This window comes from Protopterus annectens, chromosome 4.part0 (genome assembly GCF_019279795.1).
Source record: "Protopterus annectens isolate FY-2018-M chromosome 4.part0, PAN1.0, whole genome shotgun sequence".
Classification (NCBI taxonomy): domain Eukaryota; kingdom Metazoa; phylum Chordata; order Ceratodontiformes; family Protopteridae; genus Protopterus; species Protopterus annectens.
Window position 1 is genome coordinate 546,542,590 of NC_056733.1, and position 21,085 is coordinate 546,563,674.

The following is a 21,085-nucleotide window of genomic DNA, read 5'->3' on the forward strand; positions in this document are numbered from 1 at the left end:
TATATATATATATATATATATATATATATATGTATATATGTATATATATATATATATATATATATATATATATATATATATATATAAAAACATGTATATCCTCATAAGTAAGATACAGTATAATATATGTAAAATATCTATATACACAATTTGATGTTGTTGCCTTCACAATTTAGATGCTCAAAGTTTTAATACTAAGTTCATTGAAACATGATTGTTTAAGCTGAATCCAACTATAACCCTGGGATTAAACTGTTTTATCAGTTCCTTATATTCAGTCTTAGTCTCCCATGCTCCATGTCTCAAGTTAACATATTTTTTTTTCTAAAATAGCAAAATTAAACTTCTTAAAGCTAGAACAAATAGTTGAATGCTTACACAATGCATTATTTTCATTATATTTTAGCATGTCATAGCAATGTTTGTAAACTATTTTCCTAAATGACTTCTCCATCTTTCTGACATAAAAAGATAGACAAAATGAACACTTAGCTATCTATACTATCCCAAAGGTACCACAATTCCCATTCTGTGGAGTTGCAATTGTACTGAATGAATGTTCTAACTTAATAAGAGTTTCATATTCAAGAATAAATTGATATCACTTACAGCAGCCACATTTACATATACCCTCCCCCTACCATCAGTTCCTCAATCCTTCTCAGCTCTTTCAAACAGGGTTAAGTTGTTAGCTATTTTATAGACAAAATGTGGTTATTCCCCTAAAATCTTATAAATTTCATCACTGGCCCTAAAGATACTCCAATTCCTCTTGAAACTATTTTAACCAGAATTTTATTGCAGTACTAAGTGTGTTCAGATGTGTTCTTCTCTTCCATAGGTTTTAGATTGGTAGCCTTGGTTAGCATTACTAAGATTCATATTTTATAACCCAATACCTAATGGGGTGTAGATCTAGAACACATTCCTTAGCAACAGCTTCACAACAGTTTTGCACCCTTAACAGCTCCCTGTGGGCATCATTGCCAAAGGAGTGATGCTTCCTTGTTTGTTAAAGTTTTAAACTGCTACAAATCTTGCATATGATTTTAGCTCACACTCCTTATTCAGCACAGCTTTTCTGATTTTTTTAGCTGTCTGATAGGTTTATAAATTAAGAAGTTATTAATTAATTTACATAATGTTATGGAAACCTTTCTTAGCACATCCTTTACTGGTTCATGTACCTACAGGCACCTTTTCTTTAATACAGAAAATGTACCATATTTTTTCTTTAATTGAATGAATTTTGAAGGCCAAGCACTATAGTTATTAATACTGAGAGAATGAAAGGTATGCTGTCTGCATCCAGAACCTGCTAATAGCATACAGTATAATACGCTATAATTGTAAAGGATGGAAATGATGCCCTCATTAAAAAAAAAAAAAAAAAAAAACTTTAGTTTTCTAACATGCAAGTATCATAATACAAACAAAAGCTTTATCTTTTTTAATTAATAACTAAGATGTTTCTCTCATACCTGTCATAAACGTTTAATAGCCTATCAGTATCAAAACCATTTTCTCAACCAGTTATTCTTTAACAGGTTCATCCCATTAAGAGTGGTATAGCTATGTGGCACCATTTATTCACATTGCAACCTTCTTCACATTTAAAATTATCTGGGAATCACATTTTGATATTCCTGCATGGTGAATATAGTATTACAGTAAAAATATTTCACCATTATATTTTAGTGCAAGTTTTTTAAAAATACCTAAACAGGTGGGTTCCTTGGGACTCCATTGTGGTTTGGATGCATTGAGACAGGTCAGTATTTTTTGTCCCTGAAGCACATATCCCAGATGACAGTGGAAGTGGGCAGTTCCTCCAGCATGTAAATCCATTACTCTGACATCTCCATAATCAGGCCTTCGGGGGAAATCACAGCTCAGCATAAAAACTGCAGATTAAAAAATATTCTCATTAAGGTTATTAGTTTTTAAAATACTAAATTTAGATACACTGTTAAAGCAGACTTTTTATTATACCTATATGACTATAAAAAAGGCAACATTACTCTGTTGATTCAGGTCACAAACTAGTATTGCGTGCCTCCTTGCTCCTTATTCTATGCTAGGATAATTTTCAGCACTGAAATCATTAGCAGTTTCCAATCCACTGCATGCAGCCTCTGTTTAGATTAAGTTACCCTTGCTGTCTTTCAGATTTAAGCTTTTTAAAGTCATCAACTACACCAAGTTTCAGAAAAACATGCTCATTATAAAACAAGTACTTCTCTCTGGAACCGCCAACCAGAAATGGCACAAGTTAAAAAATGTTTATATGGGAAATATCCCATCAACAATTGGTATATTACATCTTCTTGCTTGCTTCATACCATTGTAGCATTACCTTTCACATACTGGCCTAAGGTAGCTGTTACTTTGCTAGAAATCTTTGCCTCCATGTTTGCAATATTCTGCACACTTAATCTATGCATTATTGTCATGACATGTGTGACTGCACTTGATATATTCAACAGGGTGATATTTCAGATGCCTAGCTTATACTTGATTGAATTATTACTACTGTCAAACTACTTAACTAAAATTGAAGCTCCAGCGATTCCATTAAATATAACTTCTAAGGAGTTATCAAGCTTCCGGAAGAAAACCGGTTCTCCAGTATAATTGTTATCACATCTGATTTGCATGCAAAATATTCTGGGTTCAATCCCTAGTGTAAGTATTATACAGTCAAGTCTGACAAATAGTACAAAGGATTAGGTTCATAGGTAAGTACTAGGCTATCTGCCCGAGGGCATCTATAAGCCTAGCCAGAATGTGTTGGCTTTCACCGCCCCCTTAGATTAGTTCCCTGTGCCTCTGTCCAGCAGAGCCATTAGTTCCCTGTGCCTCTGTCCAGCAGAGTCAGTGCAGTGATCCCCAGGGTAAATTTTCTGTTTCCCATCCACTCGTCAAGGTTTCTCTTGAAGAGTGTTACTGAGGGGCTCTGCCTAATGTAGATTGGAATCCTGTTCCAAAGCATGGGGAGTCTCTGGGACAGGAATCTATCCCTCCAGCACGTCCTATTTATCACTGTGGTGAGGTTAGATCTCTAGAGCATGTGGCTCTTGGGGATTTGTTTTTTTTTTAAGTGGAGCATGTCCATCCATTCTGGGTTGGACATGGCCTTGAATGTCAGGCAGATATCACCTCTGAGTAAGCGATATGCAACCGAGTACAGCTGGAGTTTCTTCAGTTGGACTGCATAGGGCATCTGTTTGAGGGCAGTAATCCTCTTGGTGAGGTACTTCTGTGGTCTTTCCAGCTGTTGCAGGTGTCTTGTAAGGTACATCTCAAATGGGGCGTTGTATTCTATGATGGGTCTGATGAGTGATGAGCAGAGGGTCACAATAACCTCTTTTGTTCTAGATGCCAACCCTTTTGTGATTAGGTGGGTCACATAGAAGGATTTTCTAACCACCTTGGCAATATGATTATCAAAGGAGAGATTACTATCTGCTTGGGTCCCCAGATCCCTTATTACATTTTCTGTATTTAGGGGACTACCACATATGTGGTAGTTCATGGGTACTTTGTTTTTTCCAAAGGGGATGACTAAGCACTTTTTGGCATTAAGCTTGAGGCCATGATTTTGACACCAGGTATCCGTCTCAGTGAGTCCCTTCTGGAGGATGTCTGTATCAACCGGAGAGTCAAGTATGGCCCCCAGTTTGCAGTCATCTTAAGATTATAGGCTGGTAATCAGTAACTACTTGTAGTGCAAGGTTTCATTCCCTCAGCTTTCATGTGGCTACTGTGTGACTTTGAGCACATCACTTAACCTGATAGTGCCCTTTGGAAATGGGAAAGTTGGGCCAGGCTCCTCAATTGTCTCCTGGACCACATGCTTAGTAACCTCCTATGAACATAAGAAAAAAAGCCTTATCCTTCTCAAAACAGCATTTGAGGGTCACTGTATGTCTGAGCCCAGTAATGTATCATTGCTCTGCAAATCATGTTGCTTTCCTACGTCTGACTCTGACATATATAAACATACACTGAACCAATTCCCGGACTTTAATTATGTCTAAATCATTACACACTCCCTTTCCACCTTCATAAAGTAATACTCCAGATGTGGATAACTGGTTATGAAAACACACCAGTTTTGGAGGAGCCAGCTCAGATTGAGTTGGACTTAATGTGAGGCAACTAAAAACCTCTGAAGGTATTATAAGTACTCCAGTTAGGCATATTACCAGTCTAAAAATGCCAGGCAAGAGAGGTAAAGCCACAAAAAAAAAAAACAGTTTAATGAGCACATTCATTCCAAACATAAAATGACAGGAACTTTATCAGATTAAATATTCATTCACCATTTCCTCTTTTATAAAGTTGTCTACTACCATGGATTGATGTATGTAGGTCTGATCTGTTTCTGACATAAGTTATAAGGTTTTCTATTTTTCTGGACCATTAGCTTTGTAAAGCATCCAGGCAGAGTTCCAGTCATCCACTTTTACACTAATTTCTTCACAGTGGTGATTAGAAAGGGTAGCATTTTGCCTCTTTTCTTTACATTTCTTTGAGGTACATGTTTATTCAAAAAGCTTAAGAGTTGAGTACAGATCTGAGACATAGGGGTGTGGAGCCCTATCTGTGACCCATGTGAATGGGGTTCAGGAAGCAACCTCGATGCTGGAAGAGCCAGATGTTGTGAGAGAGGAATGAAAGGACAGAGTCTGGTAATCTCCACCAGTGAAGGGAGTGGGGTGTATGCCTGGCATACCTATGATGGTGGAATCACTAGTGGAGACTGCTGGTCACATTAAGATGCTGTTTACAAGTGGACAGGGCTGTTTAACTGTGTGGTTTCAGAGGGAGACACATGCATTCTTTAGCCTACTGCACACGCATGTGCAGGTGACTAATATGGCTGAACAGTCCCATTTCTAGTTCACCCAGTCCACAGGAACAAATTAGCTGTTGAGCTCTCAATGGAGTAAGTGAATAGTCAGGGGAAAGAGGAGATTATTACTGGAGTACAGTGCAAAAAGAAAGATAAAAAAGGGCAAGAGTATGTGTGTAAAAACTTCAGCTACAAGACAAATAGAAGGAGGACTACTTAAGGACCATTTAGTAGAGCACCGTGAGCTTGTTTAACGTCTTAAAACTAAAAGAAAACTCTATCCAATACCACACAAAACAAACTCTATAGAACAATAAAGTCTGTACGCCAATTCTGCAGTTTTGGTGCCTGTCTTCATCCAGCCTTTATTGTACCATCGGATCCAATACCTTATTTTGGATTTGTTTAATGTCTTACTGCCAAGTGCTATAGAAAAGAAGTGTGCATGTTTCCAGGTTGTTTGTATTGCCCATGGGTATTAGAAAATGAGTGTATGAGTGAGACTGACAAGGACACTTAGTTAAAAAGTCTTTAAAGGTGTGATAGCTTTGCCCATCACACTGTCAACTCTACTGAGTGTCTGAATATGGTGACAGTAATTCACTGGTCACATGTCTACTTTGAGTCACATGTCTACTTTGAACCAATAAATAAAAAGACAATTTATATCACAAAGAGGAAAGCAAAGTCATTGAAATATTTCATTAGACTGTGACATTCTGATATAACCCACATATCCAATATATCTCACAGGATCTACTTCAGTAGATCGAACTTTTACTAGTTCGAACCACATATGGCTGAGACCATATGTTCAAACTCGTAAAAGTTTGAACACTGACGTAAAACTACATAAAACCAAAAAAACACAAAACTAAACATCTACCTGCACCCCCCACAGCCCCTTACTTAAATATACCAACTCCGAAATGGCACTACATTGCGGAAATAGGAAATCTTCCCTTTCCACTCTGTACGGATATCTCCAATCAGTCAGATCGAACTTTTACAAGTTCGAACATATGGTCTCGGCCATATGTGGTTTGAACTTATAAATGTTCGATCTACTGAAGGGGACCCATCTCACAACCATACAAACATATCAAATGATTTTTTATAGTTGTTTACTTAAACCTGGTTTACACAAGGTAACAGCTATAAAAGATTCTTTTTAACCTGCATTGAATTATAGTAATAGATCATGCCATTGTAACTATTAGATTAGTACTGAGAAAGCTGCAGATTAGCAGTGAAACTGGCATTCTTTTGCCTATATAAGTTAAAATCTAAATTATTTCAGAACCTTTGTGAAGGTTCTGTTCTGTGGGTATGTATATACATACACACGCATACTCAAAAATATATATTAAAAATATCTTCTGAAAAATGGAAGCACTATGTTCAGAATAAGACAAATAAACAGCTTTAATAAGCGATCATTAAAGACATAAGTAGAATTTGAGTGCTTTCGTTCATAAAATGTTTCATGCCAAACTTCATCAGAAATATGGAAAACAACTTAGCATTAGTATAAGGCAAGGCTAATTAGTATATTAATGACATCATCAATTATCTATTCCATCTAAGAATGCTATTTGCATTTAAATGTCCATTTAATCCAGGGGGCATGTCCGCCCTAAGTTTCACTTGTCATTTGAGTTCCTTTACTTCCAGTAATGGATTACAGTCACAAAAAAATAATGGAAACTTTTTCAATCACAATGAATTAAAAAATGGAGCATTTAATCCAGAGTTTAATGTGCTTGACTAGAGCATTTTTACAGTCACCTTTCCTAATAGCTTGAAAATGTTTTTTGATTCTCTCACTGAGTCTTCTAGTGGTTTTCCTCACATAAAAGGCATTGCAAGAAGAGCACACTCCTAAGTAGACAATGTTAATGGAATTACAATCAAAACTTTTCTACAAAATGAAAATTCATCACCAAGGAATTTATGTCTTCCATCCATAGGAAGAATATATTTTGTAACAATGACTTGGCTTCTCGAGCCAGCACCCCAGTTTTATGAAAAGGAACATAGTTAAAGGTCAGTTTGTCTGTCTGAGTAGGATCATTAGTGATGACACCTAATGCCACTATCTTATGAAACTGTTTGTAGATAAACATTACCCTGTTAAGCTGGTTTTTGACTGTTTTAAGGAAGTGGCAGACGGCAAGTACACCAAACACCTACCTATCCTTAAGTATGGGTTCAGAATGCTAAGGGCAATTTATCAAATGAATGCACAAGATTTTCCCTTCCTATTTCTTTAGACTCTGAAGGTATCAGGAATATTATTACCAAGAAGTGGGGTATTATTAAAAGCAGTCAAGAGTTAGTTAAAGCTTTAGGGACTAGCCCTTCATTTTCATATAAGAAAACTCATTCTTTGCAGTCCCTTTTTGAGTCCAGTCCTTCATAAAATATGTTGCCTAGGTTAAGTCCCCAGGTGTGTATACTTGTGGAAGATGTGTTTGTTGCCAACACATTGCTCAAGGGATACATTTCTATTGAGATCACTTAATTTTACTTTTCATTTTGTAGAAAAGTTTGATTGTAATTCCATTAACATTGTCTCTTCTTGTGATGCCTTTTATGTGGGGAAAATCACTAGAAGACTCAGGGACAGGAATAAAAGAATATTTTCAAGTTATTAGGAAAGGTGACTGTAAAAATGCTCTAGCCTATCACATTAAAGTCAGCACTCAATGCTCCGTTTTTAAATTCATTGTGATTGAAAATGTTTCCATTATTTTTGGTGAGTGTAATCTATTACTGGAAGTAAAGGAACTCAAATGGCAAGTGAGACTTAGGGTAGACAAGCCTCCTGGATTAAATGGGCATTTAAATGTAAATTGCATTCCGAGACAGAAAAGGTAATTGATGATGTCATCAATATGCTAATTAGCTCTGCCTTATAGTGATTCCCATGCTTAGTTGTGTTCCATATTTCTGATGAAGTTCGATGTGAAACAACTTAAGAATGAAAGTGCTCTAATTCTAGTTATGTCTTTAGTAATCGCTTATTAAAGCTGTTTATTTGTCGTAATCTGAACATAGTTCTTCCATCTTTCAGAAGGTATTTGTTTACTGTATTTAGTTTCGTATTACCGGCTTTGGATAATAGTTTATTTTTTTAGTATTTTACTCTATCCGGAAATTGAAGACTTAAATGATAATTCGTTGTTTAACAACAGCCAGGACCTGTTTGACTTATCTGCATATAATACTCCTTTGGATATCACAACAGCTCTAAAATCCTTCAATGAAGCAGTCGAGAAAACACATGAAGTGTTTAAATGTTACAACACTAGTGAAGCTAAAACTGAGTATGGTTTTAACTCAGATTCTAAGAAATCTTCACTTTGTGCATCGGATTCCATGACTGGTGAGAACGGGTTCATAGATAATCTATTGGCTCCTATTACTTCAAGCCTTTCCCTTACTCTAAGGAGTCCCTTTAATGATTGAACTAACAATTCTACAGGGACTGTTACAGGAAGTGTAACACATGGAAATTGTAAACATTTAATTTATCAACTGGATAAGCTGCTGCATACTTTTAAAAGTATTGAGGTGGATATTTTTTATCTTTCCAATTGTATTCAGCATGAGATCACACCACCCCATGGACTTAGGTTAATGCAAATTCCGGAATGGCATTTAAGCAGACAGTGACATTTATTGGGCATTGTGCCAGATATTTAATGAAACTGGTCTCACAGTGTTAACATTTCTTATTGATCACAATAAATGTAAAATGTAAGCATTAGCTGAAGACATTAAGTCCCTTTATGATACTATTGTAATTCATCAGTTTTTCTCGGACTGTTAAAGAGAACTAGCAAAGACTGACTTTAAAATTTACTAACATGCATCTTTCTTGATTCAAAAGAAAAAACACAAACTAGAAAGGGACTTAAAACAACACCAAGAAAAGATAGCATATCCTTTGAAAACTGGAGGGGGAGATATACCCTTTAAAAAGCTGTGCATTCTCCGTTTGCATGGGCAACAGTAAAGTTTTTCTCCACCAATTAAAGTCTTCAAAGATGGACATTCAAAAAATGAAAAAAAAACATTGTCTACCCCAGTATGACTTTCCAAACTCTGGCATCTCTCAGGATGCTATTGATAACAAAAATGGAATGATAACACTAATGAAGAGACACAAGACGGTTTTATTTCCCCCAATATTTCAAACCAGAGAATGAATGATTTCAACAGTCCGGTTTCCAGCTTTTGAGATGACCATTTTTTATCCCCAAGCTTACAGAGCATTCAAGCTTCAAGTGGACCCTCCAGGGAAATGCAAAGAAACAGGGGAAGGGTAAGAGGGAGAGGCAGAAGCCATGCGCGAGGAAGGAGACACGTTTAATTGATAATAGCACTCCTCTATTTCCACCAGAAAATGGGATTTTTAATCTTACTGACTTTAAACTTATTTCTGCCACAACAGCAGTTTTAGAAAAAGGTCTGAACTTTGTACCCTCGCAAAGGGCATCAACAACAAATGTTATCATAGACTTACTGTTTTGTAGAAAGTTAAACTTTAAACATAGTTTTAACAATAATAAGTTTGTTTTTAATGAATGCCTATCTCCGATATTGAAAGTGATAAAGAAGGGGACTTACTTCTAGATGGGTTTGCTGATGGAATTTAAAGTGAATCACTTGTGAATTGTTCAGTTGCTTCAGAGATTAATGACCCTTTGATGGATGAAAGTCCCCCCACCCCTTTACAAAGAAAAAGTACATTTAACCCTCCACTGAATGCCACAACCTTTTTAAGGCTTGTAAAAATGACATTAGAAAATATCTCAATACCAAACCTGTTAGAAAATGGTTTAACTTATCATGTGATGAAAGAAAAGCTCTCCAAGGGTTGATTAACAATAAAGATATAAGAATTATGAAAGCAGACAAAGGGGCAGGTATTGTTATAATGGACACTAAAGCTTATATATGTAAAATGAATGAAACCCTGGCAAATAAAGACCACTACAAAATGTATTTAATTTATTTATTTATTTGCAGTTTTATTTGCTAGGATAGTCCATTGGGCCATGAGGAGCCCATTTTCAATGGAGTCCTGGGGAGAAAAGCTCCAGTAAAATATACAAATACAAGTTAATTAAAAAGCAAGTTATAACAATAGATGGTACAGCACTACAGGTAATAAATGACAGTAGTGAAATGCAAAAGCAGGCATTCTTTAAAAAAAGAAAATAAAAGTTTTATACAATCATATCTATATACAAAATCTGTTCATTCCAACAGATGCTTATCAGAGTTAACAAACCATAGGAGGAAGTTTGCAGATGTATTGGATCCTGGGGAGTAGCTTAAGTTGGGGGACTTTATGCAGGATGGGAACAGGAGCATTCCCACTGAGATGTTAGATGGGAGTGGAGTAAGGTTTTGAAGGAAGAGAAGTTGCTAGTGGCATGGATTAGTGGAGGGAGAGAATTCCACAGGCGAGCTAGAGAGAAGGACAGAAGATGTTTGCCTGATGGATGAGAAGGTTTGTGTAGTTCAATCAGATTTTAGGAGTTTGATCTTAGGGATCTATTGGGTAGATGCATTTTAAAGGTGGTGGCAAGGGAGGGGCTAAAGATAAGTTTGTGTGCTTAGGTAAGTTAAATATAGATGAGGTAGTTGGGTAGCTCTAGCCAATTAAGTATGTGAAGGGGAGTCCAATGGTGCATAGAAGATTTGTAGCCTGTTGCAAATTTTGAAATTTTATTATAACAGGAGGAGAGTTTTGTTTTGAGAGAGTATTGTAGGTTACTAAGGAGTGGGGCTCCATATAGGAGGGATGGGATAAGGTATGTTGTAGAGAGTATAAGATTGGTGGAGGGGGAGATATATCGATTGTGATGACAGAGCATGCCAAGTTTCTTATGCGTTTTATTGATATTTGCTTGTAGGTGGATATCAAACTTGAGCTGGTCATCAATTAGGACTCATAGTAATTTTGCATAAGATACTATTTTGAGAGGTGTATTATTCTGGCTGGTGATAGTGAAAGTGTTTTTTGTCTAGGATGGTAGTTTTTGAAGGGATAAATATCATAAGTTTAGTTTTTGTGGCCTTGAGTGCTAGGTGGTTGTCTTGCATCCATTGTTTGGTTAAGGAGAAGGCATTTTTGGTTAGTTTTGTTAAAATGGGGATGGAGGTGGCAGAACAGATTATAGCGGAGTCATCGGCATATTGGATGAGATTAGTGTTAGGGATGGTCTGATATAAGTCATTTATGAAGATGTTAAATAGTAGGGGCCCTGGAATGAAACTCTGGGGTACTCCTGTAGGAGTACTGAGGAATGGGGAGGTAGTTTATTTTCCATCTGACTGCTTGTTGCCTATTTGATAGATAGCTGGTAAACCAGTTGATAATGGAGGGGGATAGGTTTATTTTAGAGAGGTGGGTGAGGAGAAGGTTGTGAGAGATGGTGCTGAAGGCCTTAGATAGGTCTAATAAGTGGGTGGACACAATATGGCTGGAGTCGCGAGCTTTGTTAACAGTTTCTAGGAAGGAAAGGAGAGCGGTGGTGGTGCTATGGCCAGACCTGAATCCATGTTGTGTGGGAGTTAGGAGTTGGTTATTTATGAGATAGGGTGCAGTGGTGGTGCTGTGGTCAGGCCTGAATCCATGTTATGTGGGAGTTAGGAGTTGGTTATTTATGAGATAGGGTATGGTGGTGGTGCTATGGCCAGACCTGAATTCATGTTGTGCGGGAGTTATGAGTTGGTTATGTGTGAGGTAGGGTGCAGTGGTGGTGCTTTGGTCAGGCCTGAATCCATGTTGTGTGGGAGTTAGGAGTTGGTTATGTGTGAGGTAGGGTAACAGTTGTAGGTGGATGCATTTTTTCTAGCAGGATGGCAATTGGTCAAAAGTTAGGGATGTTATTGTTGCTCCCACCTTTGTGAAGTGTAATAATAAAGGCCTTTTTCCAGGGTTGGGGTACCTGACCTTCTGTGATTGACCAGTTTATTAGGATACAGATGGGAAGGGTTATGGCTTCTGCAGAATTCTTTAAGAAGTAAGAGGGAATTTGGTCTGGGACATTGGAACTTGGTTTAAACTTTTGTAGGCATTTTTTAATAGTAGAAATGAGGATGGGTTGTATGTAGAAGGGAGGAGATTGGGAGGTGGAGGTACTTGAGAAAGGAGAGGTACAAGAGGAGGAAGAAGTAGGGGAAATTAGGGATGTGGAGGTAAGATTGTTAGTGAAGGAGGGTGTTAGTTTGTCTATGGAATCAATGAAGAAAAAGTTGAACTGTGTAGCTAGGTCAATGTCAGCAGCATTTGGGTCAGGGTAGGGGTTTTCTTTTTTACTGGATTAAGGATAGAGGAGATTCCATCCCAGACTTTTTGGGGGTTTGTATTGTGATTAGTTTGTAGTGTAGAAAAATAGGATTTCTGGTCTGAAATAATAAGGTTTTTTTTACTTTGTTACGCAATAATTTGTATTCATTAAGGGTGGTGATAGTTTTATTTTTGTGGTAGTGTTTCTAAGCTTTGTCTTGGAGTCTCATTATGCCTTAGGTGTCTTTAGTTAACCAAGGGATGGATTTACTTTTAATATGTTTTGTTTTCAGGAGGGCCAGAGAGTCTAGCAAGTGTAGGAAGGTTGTATTGAAATAGGTAACAGTGTTATCTAAGGATAAAGTTTGCAGTGGGTTGCAGTTTGTTTGTTTAAGCAAGTTTGTAAATATACTGGGGTTAAAGTTTGTTAGGGGCCGGGTAGAGATATAGGTATGATATACTTGTAAGGGGGAGTCCAGACAGTGGACAAAGGTAGGAAAATGGTCACTGAGCGGGTCAGGGAGAGTACCACCATCAGAGATATAGTGAGGATGAGAAACTAGAATCCAGTCAAGGGTACTTCCAGTAGAGAAGGCATTGGCAGGTCTAGTTGTGGCATTGATGAGCTGAGAGAAGTTGTAGAGGTTTATATTTAGAGGGTTTGTGGGATTCTGAATAGTGGCCCAGTCGATGTTTACATCACCCAGGATTATGGTCTCATTAGTTACATTGGTAGAAAACCAAGAGAGAATGTCTTTGAGTATTGCAACATTGTCTCCAGGAGGGATATAAAGGGTAACTATACAGATGAATTGATGTTTGTTTATCTGAAGTAGGGTTGGAATTAGTTCTGCGTTAGCAAATTGAGGGCTAGGTTTGGTGTAGGGAGTAACTGAGAGGGAGGATGAGTAGAGGAGAGCGACTCCCCCACCTTTTTTGTTTGTTCTATCATTTCTAATTATGCAGTAGTTGGGTGGTATTAGTTCAGAGTCTTTTATATGGGGTTTCTACCAGGTTTTATAGATAGACAGGGTATCTGGCTGATTGTGGAGAAGCCAGGAATGGAGGTTAGGGATTTTATTGCATATACTTTGAGCATTTAGATCTGTGAAGTGGAGGGATTTACTGGTTGTGTGGGGAGAATGCGAGGGGAAAGTTGAGTTGTGAGGGGAAAGTAAGGAGAATGTGAGGGGGAAGTTGAGTTGTGAGGGGAAAGGGGGCCAGGGTTTGGGTGGATATCGCCAGAGAGAAGGATAGTGATGAAATGACAAATATGGGAAAAAAGGTGCTTGGATAACTTAGTGTCATGTTTGTCGGTTGTTAGTTTTATTGAAGTAGTATTGATAAGGAAGGGTGTAGTATTGTTGGAGATGGGTCTATGTTTATAGGGGAATAGTACACTGTTGTTGAAGAAGAAGAGAGAGGGTAAAATGAAGATTGGGAAGAGTGTGGGTTGTTTGTAGAATGCATTAGTTGTGTGAAAAGGGGGAGAGTGACAAGTGTTAAAAGGTTTAGTAAGATAGTTTAGACAGGACAAGCTGAGAAGAAGAAGTAATTGGGTTAGGATTGAAGAATATATGATGGGCATGGTGTTTGTTCAGATTATTAGTTGTATGAGAGATAGCTAGCTGCTGTGATGGGCTGGAGTAGGTGAGGTTGGATTTTCCTGAAAGGTAAGGTGTTGGATTAATTAGTGGGGGTGAGATAAGTTGATTGGTGGTTGGAAGGGATGGGTGTGGTTATCTATGTATAAGTCTACAGGTGCTAGGGATGGGTGGTATTTGGGGGCAGGGTAGTTAAGCGGAGTGAGCCCGCAGGGCGAATGGAGCGGGTAGAGCCAAGGAGAAGGAAGAAGGTAAGACTGCGAAGAACAATCAGTGGACTGAATGGCAAGTTCAGAGGTAGGAAGGTATAGTGATGAGGCACTATTTTACTGTAGTTATTGATAGGTAGAAACAGAGAGGGTCACAGAGATTGTAGGCTGAAAACAGGGTAATAATAGTCTGTTTGGAAATGTTTCAGTATTAGTTTAACTAGGAAATACAAGGAATAGTTAGCAGTGGGTATATGCTGCCAGCTAGTGGTCAAACAGTCAATTACAAGAGCACTTAGAGGAGTGTGGAGAAACTTGAAGAATAGTGGGGTAAGAAAAGTCCATGGTAGGCTGTTAGCGAGCATACATAGGGTTAAATACAACAGTAACAGGTAAGGATATTTTTCCCACTAGGATACATAAACTTTTCTAAGCAGTTCTTTGGGACAGACAAAGAAATTATTAAGAACACTGCAGGATCCCTTTTAGGAGGCTCTTTCCTCAGTCAGGAAGCCAGGTATTTCTTGGGATGGTGGAAGACTTCAGGCCAGGGTTAAGTTTACACATGGAAAGGCAAACTGTAAGAAAAGGGACTATATAAAATTTATTAGCAAGGCAGTAGTACAAAGATTTGAAAGTTAGATGATTTAGTTTCATTGGTGGTGGAATAGCCTAGTGGATAGTATGAGATGAGGGTATGTCAGAATACTAGGATAAGGAAGCTAGAGAGGTTATGGACACTAGCTTATGCATGTGACCAGTACACAGAATTAGTGCAATGCTGCAGCAAAACAGATATTTCATGGACAGTAAATTCACAGTACATTATACATATTAAGTCACAGTACAGTTAGTGCAGTACTCAGAACAAACAACAAAAAATATACACTCTATGGTAAAACATCAACAGTAAATCAGCAACAGGACAAATAATGCAGTCCATGGGACAGCCAATATGGCAGCAGAGTAGTTAAAAAAAATGAATCACCAACTAAGGTTTAAACATTAAGAACTTACAATGTTAAAAATAGGGGCAGTACATTCAGTTGAGAGAACGAGCTTGATTAAACAATGCAACATCACAGCAGTTTCATGGTGGGGGTATTAGAGACAGCGAAAGGATATACAACCTGTATCAAATAGAAAAAGCTGAGCACAGACTTGGCAGCAATTGCTGTTGACTAAAGTCACAACACTTAAGAGCAAGTGCTTGAACAGCACCTTGAATATTTAACATGCTGTAAGCCAGCTGTATCAGTATGAACAATTAGGCACAGTGCTTTAAATATTTAATATGCTGTAAACCAATTGTAATTGTAGAAATCAATTAGGCACAGGATGAGCAGAACTTGATAATACTATAGCACAATCACTTGAGAGCGAGCGCTTAACAGAATGGTTGAGTCTTTATATTATGAATAGTTAACACACAATAATCCAGTTGTATTAATAAGAAGTTGAGCACAGAATGGGCGACAGTTGCAATTACTTAGCAGGGTCTGAATCTATTAACATACAAAGAGTTAACATACAATGAGCAGCTGTATCACTAAAGTAATATGCGCACAGACTGGGTGCCAGTTCTAAAATGTCTAAGTACAGATGCTCACGAGCGGACGCTTAACAGAATTTAAACAGCTAAACAGCTGTTTTATCAAGACTGACTAGAAAGTGTGCCTATAGGCACATATTTGTATTAGCAGCAATCAAATTCAAAGTAGCACTTAACCACGAGTGGAGCCAGCAGCCTACGGCAGAACAGGACTGTAGGGGACAGAACATTGTTTGAAGATGGCGCCACCAATGCTGGCATCCCTATAAAGATTTAGTGGGAGGAGAGACAAGTAGAAGAAGGGGAGGGATGATACAGGTAGTAAGAAGGTAGAGTAAAGGTAAGTGAAATGGGAGGGATGGACAGGAAGTAAAGGAGTGGTCTTTAAGGGGGGAGGGAAGGAATGAGGTGGTGGTGAATGGAGTCTGTAAGGGGGGAGGAGGGGGAATGAGGCAGTGGAGAATAGAATCAGAATAGAGCCAGGGAGAAGGAAGAAGGCAAGACTGTGAAGAACAATCAGTGGACTGAATGGCAAGTTCAGAGGTAGGAAGGTATAGTGATGAGGCACTGTTTTACTGTAGTTATTGATAGGTAGAAGCAAAGAGGGTCACAGAGTTTGTAGGCTGAAAACAGGGTAATAATACACTGTTTAGAAATGTTTCAGTATTAGTTTAACTAGGAAATACAAGGAATAGTTAGCAGTGGATATATGCTGCCACCTAGTGGTCGAACAGTCAATTACAGGAGCACTTAGAGGAGTGTGGAGAAACTTGAAGAATAGTGGGGTAAGAAAAGTCCACGGTAGGCTGCTCGCGGGCATATGCAGAGTTAAATACAATAGTAACAGGTAAGGATATTTTTCCCACTAGGATACATAAACTTTTCTAGGCAGTTCTTTGGGACAGACAAAGAAATTAATGAGAACACTGCAGGATCCCTTTTAGGAGGCTCTTTTCTCTGTCAAGAAGCCAGGTATTTTTTGGGATGGTGGGAGACTTCAGGGTTAAGTAAACACACGGAAAGGCAAAACCATTCTAGGCAGATCTTTGGGACAGGCAAAGAAATTAATGAGAACACTACAGGATCCCTTTTAGGAGGCTCCTAAAATTGTCACCCCCACCCCGAAGAAATTTCACTTAGTTTTAGCTACATTGACAAGTGCTTACTTAACATGTTTAAAGAGGGTCTTTTTACTGATTGGGACATTGATTTGATGACAGTGGACTCACCCACTATAAGAAGAATGTTTAGTATCCCAAAAGCACATGAGAATCCTCAGGATCCTCCCTTGAGACAGATTGTAGCTTCCAAGAAAACAAAAAGTGAATACATTTCAGAATGTTTAGATTTTTTTCCTGAATCCTTGGGTACAAAATTCTCCTTTTTACTTGAAAGATCCTTGGGAATTTTTAGATGAGCTATTTAAGTTCCCTACAGTCTCAGGAGATTGTACCTTGGTCACTTTGGATATAGTGGCTTTGTACACAAGCATTCCTCATCAAAAAGACTTAGACTTTGTTTCTGATTACCTTGCTAGATGGACAGACACACCTTCCAACAGGATTAGAGCATGCACATCCTTGATTAAACTGGTTGTGGAAAACAACAGTTTCACCTTTATTAACACTTTTTACCAGCAGTTACAAGGGGTAGCAATGGGGGCTAAGATGGCACCGGTATATGCCAACCTGGTGCTTAGTGTATGGGAAGTCAATACTTTAACCCATTTGGAAGATTTACAGTTTGTGTATTCGTATAAAAGATTTATTTACAATATCTTTTTCATGTGGTTTGGGGTTCCCAATGAACTAGATTTTTTTTGTTAAACTTAATGAAAGCACTGATTTCCTAGATTTTACTATGTCAGGAAAGGGAAACAAAGATAATTTTTGGACATTTCTCTTTCTTTCGACCCCACCACCAAGGAATTTATGTCTTCCATGTACAGGAAGGATACATTTTGTCACAATTGTCTTGACTTCTGAAGCCAGCACCCCAATTTTATGAAAAGAAACATAGTTAAAGGTCAATTTTTCCATCGGAGTAGGATCATTAGTGGCAACACATTGTTTTTGCAGGAATGCCACTATCTTATGAAACTCTTTGTAGATTAACATTACCCTGTTAAGCTGGTTTTTAATTGTTTTAAGGAAGTGGCAGACTGCAAGTACACCAAACACCTACCTATCCTTAAGTATGGATTCAGTAATGCTAAGAGTAATTTATCAAATGAATGCACAAGATTTTCCCTTCCTATTTCTTTAGACTCCAAAGGTATCAGGAACATTATTACCAAGAAGTGGGGTATTATTAAAAGCAGTCAAGAGTTACATATAAGAAAAGCCATTCTTTAAAGTCCCTTTTTCTGAGTCCAGTCCTTCATAAAATATGTTGACTAGATTAAGTCCCCAGGTGTGTATATTTGTGGAAGATGTGTTTGTTGCAAACACATTGCTCAAGGGATACATTTCTACTGAGATCACTTAATTTTACCTTACATTTTGTAGAAAAGTTTGATTGTAATTCCACTAACATTGTCTACTTAGGAGTTTGCTCTTCTTGCGACACCTTTTATGTGGGGGTAACCACTAGAAGACCCTGCAACAGGATCAAAGAACATTTTCAAGCTATTAGGAAAGGTGACTGTAAAAATGCTCTAGCCAAGCACATTAAAGTCAGCACTCAATGCTCCATTTTTAAATTTACTGTGATTGAAAAAGTTTCCATTATTTTTGGTGAATGTAATCCATTACTGGAAGTGAGACTTAGGGTGTACATGCCCCCTGGATTAAATGGATATTTAAATGTAAATATCATTCTTATATGGAATAGATAATTGATAATGTCATTAATATGCTAATTAGTCTTACCATATTATGGATACCTTCATGTACATTCAAAAAATCTTGTGTTACATGAACAATAGTGACTTTTTTGTTTTAGCTTCATTGAACAAAGTTAATATTAGTTGCTTAAAACAGACCTATGGTTGAATGATTTAGTTCTTGAAATGGTATTCACAAACATGCTTGTTGACTATATGAAGGTTGATAATCTGATAGTACCATCCATTTTTGGGATCCTTAAGATACACAAATCTGTTGATGATCCATCTGTGCATCCGATTGTTGCATCAGTGAGATCCAAGACTAATAAACAGGTGGACTTTCACCCTAAGAGCTTCTTTAATGACAAAATACATGTTTTAAAAGGTTTCAGGCATTTTCTGCTTGCTATTTCTGCTACTGCATTTAATTCTGATGCATTGATTGTCACCACTAATGTCAAATACTTATTTTTAGTAATCCAACATGACATTGGAATGTAGTGGTTCTCTACAAGGTAATAGCATGTGGTACAAATTTAAATGAAATGACACTTAAATTATTTGTGAATGTATGGATCTTGGGTTAGCAAATAATTTTATGTATTTTGAGTATGAATATTTCTGACAAGTTGGGGGGGTAGCAAAGGGGGCTGTTGCAGCACCAATTTTTCCAACCTTATACTTTGGTGGTGGGAACACAACTTTGTATTTGGCTCTAAGTTTTGGAATTACATTTCACAGTATTTGAGATTACTGGATGACATTTTTATTTTATGGACCGAGAACTCTGATATGTTAAATTAGTTTCTATGCTTTATCAACCAGTCCATAGACTTCTTACGTTTTGTTAATGACATGTATAAGAACATGATGAGTCTTTTGGATGTGTTGTTATAAGAGAATTATGGTATGTGTACCAATTCAGAACAGACTTTTCTATTTCCACAATAGTCTTCACTCCTCGAGAGAGAGGTCAACTTATTCCCATGCAGTTTGAGATCACTACTTAAACATGTCCTACCTCTATCCTGAGGCCCAGAGGCATTCCCATTATTTTATTATTTATTTATCAATTGACATTTGATTCCTGGGAAAGTCCAACTGGGTAGGAGCCCATTTTTATTGGATGCCTGGGTAGAAAATCTCCAAAGCATTACAAAACATTTTAAAAACAACAATTTAACAGTCTTTAAAAATAATACAATAAAAATACAGTTTACATAATTATACCAAATTAGAGATAATATGAAAAAAATGGTTAAGAACAGATACATGTTATATGACAATCATTTAATAGTTAGAGAAATTTTAGTCAGTTTATAGAGAAATTAAAGTTAAGTTAGTAAATTACAAACAAGAACTGCAATACGAAGACAGAAAAAAAGCAGGCTTATGGTATATCTAGAGAGAAAGCTGGGGGAGAAAAATTGTTGGAAGTAAGGAAGTAAATAAAGAAGGGAGAGAAAGGAGATGTAAGATATGAATCAGTATTTGTTCATATTTAGGAATATAGTTTATCCTGGTGCTGAGCAAGAACAGAGGCAGCTTTCAGCTAGAAGTTTTTCAGAAAGATTTTGAAGGATGGGATGGAGGGTATTAACCTGATGGCTAGAGATAAGCAGTTACAGGCCTTAGCAACATGGTAAACATACTGACAATGCCTGGCAGATTTAATAGGTTTGTGGACAGACACGTGTTTTTGGTCATTGGATCAGAATGACACATTAGGAGCATAGTTTTGTAGAATGTTATTTAGTACTGGACAAGCAGATTAAATCTGCTAGATAAAATTTTTATGAAACTCTACAAAGTGATCATTTACTTAACTCTTCTGAAGTCTGGAGAATAATACTTGCATAATGCAGGCAAAATACTTTACATTAAACTCTTCTCCCTAAAGAACTACCACCAATCTTTTCTGATAGACATTGTAATAGCATCCATTGGCAGACAATCTTACAGTGTTGCCTGAGAGCTAATGGATCGTCCCCATTTTATTCTACAACCCACTACTATTACCTAGTTACATGTCTATTCACTAAAACCAAAATTCATAGATCTGTCTCTTCTGATGAACTCCCACCAGCTTTTATTAAAGATATAGGACCAAACACTGCATAGTTATAAGTATATTGGGGGCTACCACCCCCATCTTCTAAGGACAAACAAAGATTATTCCTAAGCACAAAGCTTGAGACCCCAATAATACTGGCAATTACAGAAAAATTAATATTCTCAGTCCAAAGGCTGAATTAATGAGTGAGCGTGTGCATATTCAACTTACTCAATAACTGTCTTATCACAAGACTCCAGTGCAACTTGACTGTAGAACTAGTTATGGTTTGAAACAGCCATTGGTAGACTGATGGATCATACCATCTGCAGTCTCGATGGGGGGAGGCATTGCATATCCGTAGTGTTCTTTGTTCTCTAAGTATTTGACTTAGTTGACTATATGTAACACACCGGCCACAGGTTGTAGGCCATAATTGTCTTGTGCTGGTTTGGAACATATATAACTCAGCAAACTGCATCATTTATGTATCAGAACCATTCTTTTTATTTACTTAAGCTATAAAAGATGGTATTGTACAATGATCTACTCTTGGGACACTCCTATTCTCTCTGTTTACCAATATAATGTGTAACAACATTGATTATATATCTCTGGTACCTCATTTCAATGATTCTGTCCTGCTATGGAGCCTCCCAAACTTCACTAACCT

The 21,085-nt window shown here is 37.4% G+C and overlaps 1 protein-coding gene across 1 annotated transcript in view; it reads right to left on the minus strand.

The window, feature by feature from the left end:
* SEZ6L (seizure related 6 homolog like) overlaps nucleotides 1-21,085 on the minus strand; it is a 3,056,071-nt gene that overhangs the window by 991,847 nt on the left and 2,043,139 nt on the right. Inside the window, exon 5 of the mRNA XM_044068481.1 lies at nucleotides 1,719-1,904. Coding sequence (XP_043924416.1) covers nucleotides 1,719-1,904 — 186 coding nt within the window. The remainder of the gene's footprint in view (nucleotides 1-1,718; nucleotides 1,905-21,085) is intronic.